Source organism: Eurosta solidaginis, unplaced genomic scaffold (assembly GCF_040869045.1).
Source record: "Eurosta solidaginis isolate ZX-2024a unplaced genomic scaffold, ASM4086904v1 ctg00001039.1, whole genome shotgun sequence".
Classification (NCBI taxonomy): Eukaryota; Metazoa; Arthropoda; class Insecta; order Diptera; family Tephritidae; genus Eurosta; species Eurosta solidaginis.
The window spans coordinates 280411-294523 of record NW_027136886.1 but is presented as its reverse complement, the minus strand read 5'-3'; the positions used below and the strand labels follow the sequence as shown (position 1 = coordinate 294523).

The following is a 14113-nucleotide window of genomic DNA, read 5'->3' as shown; positions in this document are numbered from 1 at the left end:
ATGCAGAGCATTTTTTCTTAATATTTGCATTGCAAATCAATAAAGACATGGTTTCAATGCTTCAAAAACTCAACAAAGCAATTAAAAAATGTAACTCGCGTCGCTTTAAAAAGCGCTTCAATTTCAATAAGCAATTCCTAGCTGAAGGCAAGCATGAAAAAACTAGATGGTTTTTATTACTTTGATATATTCAGATTTCAATTTTGTTTTTTTTGCCAACAAGCCAAAGTTGATTTTATATTTATACTCTTCATCATCAATGGATCCATATTTTTGAATGAAAAATGAAAAGCGCCACTCAAAGAACATTTACGCTTTCACCTTTAAAATAATCAAATCAAATATTTTATGTTACAAATATCATGCAAACATATGTACGCTCGCCCAAACAGTTATTCTTCGGACATTGAATAATGTGTATGTCAGACGTTTAATCCTTGCTAGTCTCAGACAAAAGACAATTGAAATGTAATTTCTTTTTTAATTTTTGCGGAAACGGATATTGCCGTGGGTTCCATTTGACTTGTTGAAAAAATATAAATTTTTTTCTCACATGTGTGCATATTAAAAATATTTTCAATTGTAAATACCCTGCTCTGAAATAGCTGATCAGTCAAGCATGTTTATCTCGTTTATGACTGACCATTGATGAAAACAATATAAAATTGTTAAATTTACGGGATATACTTTTTTGGAAAAGAAGAATATTGAATTTGGTTGACGCTTTTTAAAGTTCTACCACAATTCTATAATTTTTCATTGCTATATCCTTAAACAACACATCTTCCAATTTCTAGTTTCACAATTTAACTGTCTGCAAAATATCAGCTTATCGAGCTATTGTTTTGCCACTCATATTCCACTTCTGATTTTTTTATATTCCAATCATCAGCTTATAAACCACTTCTTACTGTAGCTTAATGTTTTTAAAAGATACCATCACTCATATTCCACTTATGAATTTTTTTTAGCTTACATCTGGCACTTACATATCTACAAGTTCCTCTATAAATCGCATTCAAAGACTTCAAGTTTATTAACTTAATCTACTTGTCAATTTTCTAGTTCTTTGCTTTCTTGTTTACCTAAACAGTCAGTTGATATTTGCTATCACCTGTCACTAGCCACTTTTTTGTAATACCACCAAAGCAGCAACTATTGTAATGAACTGTTACAAAAAAGCAAGCACAAATGTAAAAGCAAAAAATCCGTTCTATAAACACTCACTTCTCACTAAAGCACATAAAAAATCATACAGCTAATCAAACACCACTGTCAACACACAGTTCAACACTTGGCTTTACTGCAAAAAAATGAGCACTAAACAAACAAGCAAAAATTACAAAAAACTAACTTCAATAACGCCTGCGGTCTGGAAAAACATACTCCTTCCTATTCGCAAGCTTTTCTAACTGCTCGTCCGCCACTTTTACAAACCAACATCGCTTCCATGCTGCTGTGGTCGATCCTAACTTGCATGCATGTATGTGACGACATCATCGTCATTCAATACTTTTCGCTTGAATGATGCTTTTCAATTGAATTCCGTACCAATGCCAAATAGCAAATTTTTTTTCAGGCATTTGACAAAAAAGCGTTGCCACAGCTATTTCGTTGAGTAAAAAAAATAAGCTAGAATGCTGCCATTTGTCATTCATGTGTTGATTTCCGCTTCATAAAAAATAAAAATAAATGTAAGGCGCGATAACCTCCGAAGAGATCTAAGGCCGAGCTTCTCTTCCAATTTGCGTCGTGCTCCTCTTGATTTTTCCTTACAAATTGGCCGGACGGGACCTACATGTTTTATGCCGACCCCGAACGGCATCTGCAAGGCAGATGAGTTTTCACTGAGAGCTTTTCATGGCAGAAATACAATCGGAGCGCTTGCCAGACACTGCCGAGGGGCGACCCCGCTTAGAAAAATGTTCTTCTAATTGAAAAATCTTATTTCTAAAATTTTGATGTTGCTTTGCCCGGGAGTTGAACCCAGGGCATACGGTGTGATAGGCGGAGCACGCTACCATCACACCACGGTGGCCACTTCATACTCTTCTGCGAAAGTTTGCGCAGCCACTATTGTATTGCTAAATGCTTACCCTTACTATATCTCGTCGTGGTAGCATTATATATAGGATGTGATGACCAGATTGCTATTGTATGACTCTTTAACTGCGATCATTTATTGCTTCCTTTGGATTTGAGTGGTATTCTGCAGACAAGTGTTTGCTTCTTTGGACATTGAGCTATCCGGCAGTGCTGAGTAATTCCTATCTCGTCGTTGTAAAGCGATTTTCAATTATTCAAGCGAGTGATTTCCTTTCGTCTTTGCTGTACTGGAATTTTTTCTTTTTATTTGCTTTTATTTTTTTCTCAACACTTTTTCTCTTCTTTTTAAATTTACGTCCTTGCTTGCTCTTTCTTTTTAAATCGTATGGTAGTTTTTTTTTTTTTTTTACTTTTGTGTTTTAGTAATGTTTCTCTATGAGCTCGCATACCTAAATTGACCCACAGCTTAGGTAGTGCAACATTGATGATAGATTATGATTGACAGAGAAAAAGTATACTTTAAACTTACATAAGTAACTGCCCACCTTTTTGTGTCAACTTTAGCTTTACTCATGCGATATGTCAGCTACTTCACTTACTCGTTTTCTTGCTTTCCAATATTACAATTTTCTTCATAAAAAATAATATCTAGCTGCATCAAGTCAATATTTATTCAGCACCACCGTCAAAGCATACTTGCACCTACTCTCTCTAAATACTGCCTATCACCCATTCTTGGAACTTTACATTGCACTGGAAAATTGAATTCGTATTCAAATCAAAATGATGTATTTGCCGCCAGGCTATTGAGTTTTGGCGCGTGCCAAATTAGTGTGATCCATGTTATGTTTTCCATTGTGATTTATTTTTAATTTATGTTTTAACTCACTCACTATTTTATTTTTTTTTCAATTCAACAAGCGAAATGTGGTCGTCCAACCATTCAACCAGCAAACAAGTCAAAGCAACCATGATTTCGTCAACTTTTCATCCTTTTATCCGACCACCCCAATCACATGCACGATGATTTTAAAATGCTGCATTGACTATTGATGTCCGCATTTTGATGTTTAAATTTTTATACCCAGCTGAGCAGAGCTCACAGAGTATATTAACTTTGTTCGCATAACGGTAATCCGTAACGGCATAAACTAATCGAAATAGATATAGACTTCTATATATCAAAATGATCTGGGTGAAAAAAGAAATTCATTTAGCCATGTCCGTCCGTCTGTAAACACGATAACTTGAGTAAATTTTGAGGTATCTTGATGAAATTTGGTATGTAGGTTCCTGGGCGCTCATATCAGATCGCTATTTAAAATGAACGAAATCGGACTACAACCACGCCCACTTTTTCGATATCGAAAATTTCGAAAAACCGAAAAAGTGCGATAATTCATTACCAAAGAGGGATAAAGCGATGAAACTTGGTACGTGCGTTGACCTTATGACGCAAAATAGAAAATTGGAAAAATTTTGGACAATGGACGTGGCACCGCCCACTTTTAAAAGAAGGTAATTTAAAAGTTTTGCAAGCAGTAATTTGGCAGTCGTTGAAGATATCATGATGAAATTTGGCAGGAAGTTTACTTCTATCACTATATGTATGCTTAATAAAAATTAGCAAAATCGGATGACGAACACGCCCACTTTTATAAAAAAAATTTTTTAAGTCAAATGTTACCAAAAAATTTAATATCTTTACAGTATATAAGTAAATTATGTCCACATTCGACTCCAGTAATGATATGGTGCAACAAAATACAAAGATAAAAGAAAATTTCCAAATGAGCGTAACGCCGCCCTTTTTCATTTAATTCGTCTAGAATACTTTTAATGCCATAAGTCGAACAAAAATTTACCAATCCTTGTGAAATTTGGTAGGGACATAGATTCTATGACGATAACTGTTTTCTGTGAAAATGGGCGAAATCGGGGTCGGCCGTTAACAAGATAACTTGCGCAAAAAACGATATATCTTAACTAAACTTAGTTCACGTACTTATCTGAAGTCACTTTATCTTGGTATAAAATATGGCCGAAATCCGACTATGACCACGCCCACTTTTCCGATATCGAAAATTACGAAAAATGAAAAAAAAAAATGCCATAATTCTACACCAAATATGAAAAAAGAGATGAAACATGGTAACTGGATTGGTTTATCGACGCAAAATATAACTTTAGAAAAAACTTTGTAAAATGGGTGTGACATCTACCATATTAAGTAGAAGAAAATGAAAAAGTTCTGCAGGGCGAAATCAAAAGCTCTTGGACTCATGGCAGGAATACTGTTTGAGGTATGACATATATAAATAAATTAGCGGTACCCGACAGAAGATGTTCTGGGTCACCCTGGTCCACATTTTGGTCGATATCTCGAAAACACCTTCACATATACAACTAAGGGCTACTCCCTTTTAAAACCCTCATTAATACTTTTAATTTGATACCCATATCGTACAAACACATTCTAGAGTCACCCCTGGCCCACCCTTATTGCGATATCTCGAAAACGCGTGCACCTATAGAACTAAGGCCCACTACGTTTTAAATAATCATTAACACCTTTCATTTGATACACATGTCATACAAACACATTCTAGGGTTACCCTAGGTTCATTTTGCTAAATGGTGATTTTCCCTTATTTTGTCTCCAAAGCTCTCAGCTGAGTATGTAATGTTCGGTTACACCCGAACTTAGCCTTTCTTACTTGTTTTGATTATGAATTGTTTGTACCGTGGCATGACGTTTGTTTGCAAATTGCACTTGGTTGACCTCAATCTCAACTGAGGCAAATCGCTATTTTGCTACTGAGCATTTGCGGCTTACTCTCTAACATCGCTCAATGGAGCCAACGGAGATTACTTTTTATGCTTTGATGTGAATTTTTGTAGCACGTTTTTTTTATATTTTAATGTTTAATAAGTGTGACTGCACTGATATACATGGATTGACTGATAATGGTACCCAACACTCGCGACATAACCCTCTCACAGTTCGACATTTATTTATTATTGCATTTGGTTACCCATTGCATGCCAATTCAAATATTTTATGAGAAAATATCATTTAAATATCGTTCGCATAGGTATCAAAAACTTATTTGGATATAAAATAATTAAAAAAAAAATGTTTAAGTCAAACGGTTTTATTGAAAACAATACTTACATTAAGTAGTAATAATACTAAAAGATAGAAAATAATTAGGTAGGTCCTAGGTACTAGTCATCACACTCCTCATCAATCTAGGGCGTTGATCAGACAATTAAATAAAAGCGTTGGGCGCTTGAAATTTCTATTGATAGTCATAAGTAAGACCAACTGAACCTTAATCAGGTTACGATACGCCTCACATTTTTAGAAATTTCACGCTCCCAACGCTTTTACTTAATTGTATGGTCAACGCCCTAGATTGGTGAGGAGTATGCTGACTAGTACCTAGGACCTACCTAATTATTTTCTATCTTTTAGTATTATTACTACTTAATGTAAGTATTGTTTTCAATAAAACCGTTTAACTTAAAAAATTTTAATAATTTTTGTTAACCCGCGATCTTAAAATTTTTTATTTATTTATATTATTTTTACTAAAGCGGTTCCTATTTCTGTATGCCAAATATTATTTCCAAATATGAGCCAAATCGGACCACAAATACGATTTTTGTGAATATCTCGATCCATGCGCCACCTAGCGGCGATTTTTTTCCTTATTATTGCATTGTCATCGGGTTCTGAACTATATTCCAAGTTTCAAGCTTGTAGCTTATCGGGAAGTTACTAAAATTTTAATTACCAAATACGCGCTGGCCGGCCGGCCGTGCAGCCTGTCAAGTCAACCTAAATAAAACCGTTTCAAATTACTACATATGCATGAATATATGTAGGATATGGGCGGCGTCAAGCTTACATGCGCCGATTGAGCAGCTGAGTGGTTCGCTTGCGGCTTATTGTTGGGTCAATCGTGAGAATATGCGCGAATTTTCGAATTGCGGGAAGTTACGATGAGAATTGCATGGTGTTAATATTATTTTATTTTGTTTTTTTTTTTTTTCAATGATTTAATATTTGCATTTGTTGCGTTAATTGGCCATTTAAAACGATTTGAGCATAATTATGTTTATACAAGAGCTTATTTATTTAATATAAAAGTGCTTGTAGTGAGCATTCATTGATTGTATAGCAATTAAAATTCCATATGCATATGTTGGTTAGAGTTTTGACAAAATTAAGCAGACGTGCAGTGATGTGGTATACAATTAATTTTATTAAATATTTTAATTAATTTTTAAAGCCGTTCATGAGTTAAGGTTCACAACGGTTGCACTGTTTTATTTAGTTAGTATGGAAAAGGTAATAACAACTGCACATTGCCTGGAAGGCAGACCAGCAACATTATTCATGGTTAAAGCTGGTGTAACCAATAGAGTACGCGAAACTGGACAAAGTCGAAAAGGGATAGAGACATTTATTCCACCTCAATATGAAACTAAAACACGTAATATGGATATAGGTGCTACTAAAGTGTGTGAACCCTTCAACAAGAGTCCTCAAGTAGACATAATTCCAATTTGCGGTACTGAATCAACACCAGACACACCAATGCGAGTTAGTGGATGGGGTGCAATAATATAGCTGAACTCCGAACTATTGACTGCCTATAGTAGTGACGCCACATTGTGCGAATATGTATAAGATGACAAAAACAACTTTAACAAAAACAATGCTTTGTGCTGGACATGGTGAAAGTGATACATGTTATGGTGATTCTGGAGCACCAGGCGTTGTGGGAGAAGAACTTTGTGCCGTAGTAACATTTGGGATCGGTTGTGGAACTTATGATATTCCAGGTGTATATACAGATATAACTAATGAAGAAGTTCCACAATTTATACAACATGTTATGAGTTGTTAAATGTGATATTATAAATCGACTGCTAACTGGAATATCACCCCATCTTCACCACCTCACGTCAAAGCATATTGAATTTATGCTCATAGGGCGTAATCGAAATGTCAACTGAGATAGGGTGATATTCCAATCAGCAATCCTAATTACAATATTCATTTTTGTATTATCTATTAATAAATACTTATTTATGGTTACCATTCAATTTTTGGTGATGTGCAATAAATAAAAATAAAAATAACTATACAAAACGTTAATCTTAAAGTCTTGACTTGTTCCCACATGTTTGAATAGTTCATGAGAACAAAAGAAAATTGCAGAATAAGTACTTTAAAACCCTGGCAAATTTACCATCTTAATATATATTGTAACGATTTCTACGGATTTCTGATATTTATGGCTTCTGTTAATGTTCGAATTGCTAAACTGTTGAATAAATCACTCCAATATTCTGTATTGCAAAATGGTCTTTATTAGACTACGTTGGGAGCAGTACAATTATACTTCGCTTCGCAACTGATAGCGTGTTTAAATCAAAACGGATCCCTTATTACTCAGCTTGCGCTGCTTTTATACTCTGTTGCCTCGTCCGCATATTTTTCCAAAGGTCTAAACGTTTCACATTCTAGAACTCTTGTAGCTCATGCTTGGTTACCAGCTATATACGTGCATATTTTTAGTTTATAGCCATATGCGTGTGTATGTTTGGGTAACTAATTCGGCTGATGACAACATGTGTGTGTGTGTGTGATATATCTTCGTCGCCTTCTACATAAGTGTTGCTAGCTTTAATGTGGACATGTATATAAGAGTGGCTGCTTCATGTTTTTGTTGTTGCGTGATTAATTACTAACAGCCTAGTGATGTCAGCATTCGCCACAATATATTTCCTTTGTATGTGTGTTTGTGACTGAATTCCTCCTAAACGACCGATGCGATATTGATGACACTTTGTGTGTATGCTCAAACCAGCTTGAGCTTGAGATGCTATATGTTAACAACTTCGTCCGTTTCATTTCTTACCTTTCCGGTAAGTGCACCTGGGGCCGATCATTTTTAAATAAGAATAACTAATGGTGTGATCTTCTTGAAATTTTGTTAAGTGGCTCCTCTTTGATTAGCTGAATATTTATATCGATGAGGCAAGTGTGCTTCCGAGGCATTCTCGAACATGAACACTGCAGCAGTGATGCTAGAAGTAGGTGAAAAACCCTACATGTAGGCAGACCCTTTCCGGACGCTAGATCTAGGCGTGGTCCGGAATTGGCTCTTTTTGACTACAACGAACCTTCTTGGTCATGCTCCGTAGGTTAGAGAAGCGTGTATGTATTGCACTTAACAGCTCTTTCAATCCGGTGTATTAGGTAGTTTTACCGGTCTAAAACAAAGTTTAAATTATGTATATTGGAACGATTTTCCGGCATCTCTTGTCAAATTTGGTTTCAAGACAAAACGGTTTCGTCGTTGTGCCATCATCAGTGTCGATTTTCGTACTCGGAGAACGAGGGATGGCGGAAAATCATTCCAATATACATCATTCATCCACCCTGTCGGAAAATCAACAAAGCAAAATCAGTCAAAACAAAGCTTAAATTAGTAAAAGAAGCCTGTCTGTCACGTCGGCTGTCTAAGGATATACATATTAAGTATTTATTAAGTCAAACCTATCGAACTAAGACACTTATTAAATTTTTTCTTTTCTTCTCCTTCCAGGGCGATTCCGAGTTCTGGCGTCGCAAGATGCGTATACTCCATCGTATAGTCGACGTCAATCGTGATGGTGTTATATCGTTCAATGATTTCAATCTGATTGCCAAACGTTTTACGGACTTGTGTCATCTTACACCTGAGAAATCGGCCGAATTCGAACAGGTGATACGTCAAACGTGGGAAGAGCAATTTGGCGAAACAGCGCCATATAATTTAATAACTGTTGAGCAGTTCTTACCGAGTTACATCATCGTTTAAATGATAAAAAGTTGCGAAAGCGTATGGGACGTTTTTTGCCATATTTATTTAAGGTGAGTTTTGATGCAATAATTTTGAGGTTAGTTTGCAAATCTATAACAAATGTCAATTTTTCCTTTTCTTGCAGGACGTTGACTGAGATCACACAGGCCATTTGGATCTCGAACAATATAAATTGTTCTTCCTTTGCTTGGGTTTTTCGAATGAAGGCGCTGCAATATCATTTGCTGTGATAGACAAAAATGGCGATGGCCAATTGTCCTTAAAGGAATTTCTACATTTGGGACGTAAATTTTTCTTAACCGAAGATGATACAAAAATATCGAAAATGTTTTGGGATCCATTAATCGATCATTGACTTGATGAACATGCGTACACTGCTGTGTTGGATTTACATACAACGCGCACGACAAATTCTCATCACGCTCTGCATGCAAAATGTCTCGGAGCATTTTCGTAAAATTCGTAATGAAATTCATAATGACAAAACAAATGGCAATGGCAACCCTTTGCTGCTAAGACTATTTTTTTATGTGAATACGTTAGTTTTAATGACAATTACGTGGCGTTTATACGAATGTGGCGATATTAAAATTTCATTTGTTATTATATAAGAAAATTGAATAAATCGCGGAAAAAAGCGATAAGGAAAAAAGGAAACATTAAAAATATATTATCTGTTTGATTTAACTGATTTGAAAATATTTAATTGAAGAAAGAATAGAATGCTGAGACAAATTGTGTCTTAATCTATTTGTTGGGGGCTATAGAATGCAGAAACAAGTTTAGAAAATCTTGCTTGGTTTAAGAGATATAGGTGTTGGACCAGTTGTGTACCGATAAGTTTCGATTTTGGACTGAAGGATTAATGACGGAATTATATACGAAATTGTGGATTAATCTACGACTATATTTTTGAAAAACAAAAGCTTTGTCATTTGGCTTGGTTCAAGAGATACATATACACGAAAGGAACAGTAATAATCGAAAAACCAATTAATCCACTTGGCGCCTTTATTGTCAACGACAGAACCTAAAATAGAATCGAGTCATAATCTAAAAGTAGGTAGCTATGTAATGCCATAAAACACTTTTTTAAATTTTACGTGATTCTAGAGATATACACAACAATCGATTGAGGCGTCAGAAGTTGTACATGAACCGGATACCTCTCGTAGCGTTTGAACCAATAACGATGGCACCTCTAATCAAATTGTATTTGAACCTACGAATAGGTAGCTATATAAAGCAACAAAAAAGTTTAGTAGGTCTTGCTTGGTTCAGAAGATATAAAGCAATGTAGGCGCTGTGTCATTTGTGTACTGATAAATTCACATTTTCCCCTGCAATGTTAATGATGAAACTTGATAACCAATTATGGATTAGTCTAGAGGTACGTACCTATATATTGCAAAAACAAAAACTTTGTCATTTGGCTTGGGAGAGATATATACAAATTTACAGTAGTTACGTGGGTAATTTGGAACATATAACATCTGCCTAAAAGTATGCAAAGTTTGTTTTAAATTAGAGAAAGCAACAAAATTTGACACACACACGTAGTAGTGAAAATTGTCTGTTTTTATAGTTCTGCGAGCCGGCTAATTCATCAATGTAGAAAAACGAAAAACGCGAACGGAAAAATTTGTCCGCGGCGACGACGGCATTTTTTGATCTGTGGGTTTTAGAACTAAATATGTATTTATAGTTCGTAAAGTTGCGTAGTGGTGATTCTAGGTTCAATTTTTATAATAATTATTATATATTATAATCTTGCTTTATCAATTCCACAATACCCTTCCAAATAATTCTGCTGCCTGCCTTCCGTCACATCCCGGATCTATCAATTAAAATTGCGGTGTCACCAGCGGTGGGCTAAGCCTGACCATCGAGCAAAATATCTGCTTTTACGACGTGGTACCCTATAAGGTTTCTTGCCCTCAAAAGTCAGGTAAGTAAGTGTCATGGATCGAACATCAGGTTCCTGATCCCAGTGTAAAGGCATGTAACCAGTCTGAAAACTTCATCTGCAAGCACTTTGAGTAGATTTCGGCAAAGAAAAACTTAGAATTATGCCGTTACTCGTCGGCATAAAAGCTAAAGTGGGAAATGGACAAGTGTGGATCGGTCTAAATCTCCTCCGAGTCTTCAATCTTCACATAATTGACTTAAGTTTGGGCGGTCTGAGTCCGCTAGAGATTTGAATTATTTAGTGACGGTAAGTAGCGCAATCTGGCGTGTTGTGTGACCGCAAGTTATCTTTACTCTTCCGACCTTCCTGCTAGTGTTCCCAGACGTACGGAGACGAAGCTGCAGTATGTATGCGTATTTCAGAGTGACTCGCTTTAAATTCTCACTGATGTATGCAGCTTCTACACATCGGTACAACTGCAAGCTCTGGTCAATTTGGAGGCCAGCAGCTCGTTTGATAAATTTGGAAGTCGTTCCGAAACCAATTTTTATACTCAGTTGAGCAGAGCTCACATAGTATATTAAGTTTGATTGGATAACGGTTGGTTGTACATATATAAAGGAATCGAGATAGATATAGACTTCCATATATAAAAATAATCAGGATCGAAAAAAATTTGATTGAGCCATGTCCGTCCGTCCGTCCGTCCGTTAACACGATAACTTGAGTAAATTTTGAGGTATCTTGATGAAATTTGGCATGTAGGTTCCTGAGCACTTATCTCAGATAGCTATTTAAAATGAACGATATCGGACTATAACCACGCCCACTTTTTCGATATCGAAAATTTCGAAAAACCGAAAAAGTGCGATAATTCATTACAAAAGACAGCTAAAGCGACGACACTTGGTAGATAAGTTGAACTTATGACGCAGAATAGAAAATTAGTAAAATTTTGGACAATGGGCGTGGCACCGCCCACTTTTAAAAGAAGGTAATTTAAAAGTTTTGCAAGCTGTAATTTGGCAGTCGTTGAAGATATCATGATGAAATTTGGTAGGAACGTTACCCCTATTATTATATGTATGCTTCATAAAATTTAGCAAAATCGGAGAAGGACCACGCCCACTTTAAAAAAAAAATTTTTTAAAAGTAAAATTTTAACAAAAAATTTAATATCTTTACAGTATATAAGTAAATTATGTCAACATTCAACTCCAGTAATGATATGGTGCAACAAAATACAAAAGTAAAAGAAAATTTCAAAATGGGCGTGGCTCCGCCCTTTTTCATTTAATTTGTCTAGGATACTTTTAACGCCATAAGTCGAACAAAAATTAACCAATCCTTTTGAAATTTGGTAGGGGCATAGATTTTATGACGTTAACTGTTTTCTGTGAAAATGGGCGAAATCGGTTGATGCCACGCCCAGTTTTTATACACAGTCGTCCGTCTGTCCTTCCGTCCTTCCGCATGGCCGTTAACACGATAACTTGAGCAAAAATCGACATATCTTTAATGAACTTTGTTCACGTGCTTACTTGAACTCACTTTATCTTGGTATGAAAAATGAACGAAATCCGACTATGACCACGCCCACTTTTTCGATATCAAAAATTACGAAAAATGAAAAAATGCCATAATTCTATACCAAATACGAAAAAAGGGATGAAACATGGTAAGGTAATTGGATTTTTTTATTGACGCGAAATATAAATTTAGAAAAAAACTTTATAAAATGGTTGTGACACCTACCATATTAAGTAGAAGAAAATGAAAAAGTTCTGCAGGGCGAAATAAAAAACCCTTAAAATCTTGGCAGGTATTACATATATAAATAAATTAGCGGTATCCAACAGATGATGTTCTGGGTCACCCTGGTCCACATTTTGGTCGATATCTGGAAAACGCCTTCACACCACTCCCTTTTAAAACTCTCATTAATACCTTTAATTTGATACCCATATCGTACAAACTCATTCTAGAGTCACCCCTGGTCCACCTTTATGGCGATATTTCGAAATGGCGTCCACCTATAGAACTAAGGTCCACTCCCTTTTAAAATACTCATTAACACCTTTCATTTAATACCCATATCGTACAAACTCATTCTAGAGTCACCCCTGGTCCACCTTTATGGCGATATCCCGAAAAGGCGTCCACCTATAGAACTAAGACCCAACGCCCTTTTAAAATACTCATTAACACCTTTCATTTAATACCCATATCGTACAAACATATTCTAAAGTCACCCCTGGTTCACCTTTATGGCGATATCTCGAAAAGGCGAACACCTATAGAACGAAGGCCCACTCCCTTTTAAAAATACTCATTAATACCTTTAATTTGATACCCATATCGTACAAACTCATTCTAGAGTCACCCCTTGTCCAACTTTATGGCGATATCTCGAAAAGGCGTCCACCTATAGAACTAAGACCCAACGCCCTTTTAAAATACTCATTAACACCTTTCATTTAATACCCATATCGTACAAACATATTCTAAAGTCACCCCTGGTTCACCTTTATGGCGATATCTCGAAAAGGCGAACACCTATAGAACGAAGGCCCACTCCCTTTTAAAAATACTCATTAACACCTTTCATTTGATACCCATATCGTACAAACAAAGTCTAGAGTCACCCCTGGTCCACCTTTATTGCGATACCTCGAAAAGGCGTCCACCTATGGCACTAAGTATTACTCCCTTTTAAAATACTCATTAACACCTTTCGTTTGATACCCATATCATACAACCACATTCTAGAGTCACCCTGGCCCACCTTTATGGCGATATCTCGAAACGGCGTCCACCTATGGAACTAAGGATTACTCCCTTTTAAAATACTCATTAACACCTTTCTTTTGATACCCATATTGTACAAACAAATTCTAGGGTCACCCCTGCTCCACCTTTATGGCGATATCTCGAAACGGCGTCCACCTATGGAACTAAGGATTACTCCCTTTTAAAATACTCATTAACACCTTTCTTTTGATACCCATATTGTACAAACAAATTCTAGGGTCACCCCTGCTCCACCTTTATGGCGATATCTCGAAACGGCGTCCACCTATGGAACTAAGGATTACTCCCTTTTAAAATACTCATTAACACCTTTCTTTTGATACCCATATTGTACAAACAAATTCTAGGGTTACCCCTGGTCCACCTTTATGGCGATATCTCGAAACGGCGTCCACCTATGGCACTAAGGATTACTCCCTTTTAAAATACTCATTAACACCTTTCGTTTGATACCCGTATCATA

General features: G+C 36.1%; 1 protein-coding gene across 1 annotated transcript in view; it reads left to right on the top strand.

Annotated features, from left to right (window-relative positions):
- LOC137235656 (homeobox protein cut-like) overlaps positions 1-9587 on the top strand; it is a 59085-nt gene extending 49498 nt beyond the window's left edge. Inside the window, exons 3-4 of the mRNA XM_067758548.1 lie at positions 8673-8980; positions 9055-9587. Coding sequence (XP_067614649.1) covers positions 8673-8737 — 65 coding nt within the window. The 3' untranslated portion in view covers positions 8738-8980; positions 9055-9587. The remainder of the gene's footprint in view (positions 1-8672; positions 8981-9054) is intronic.
- Positions 9588-14113: the final 4526 nt, after the last annotated feature.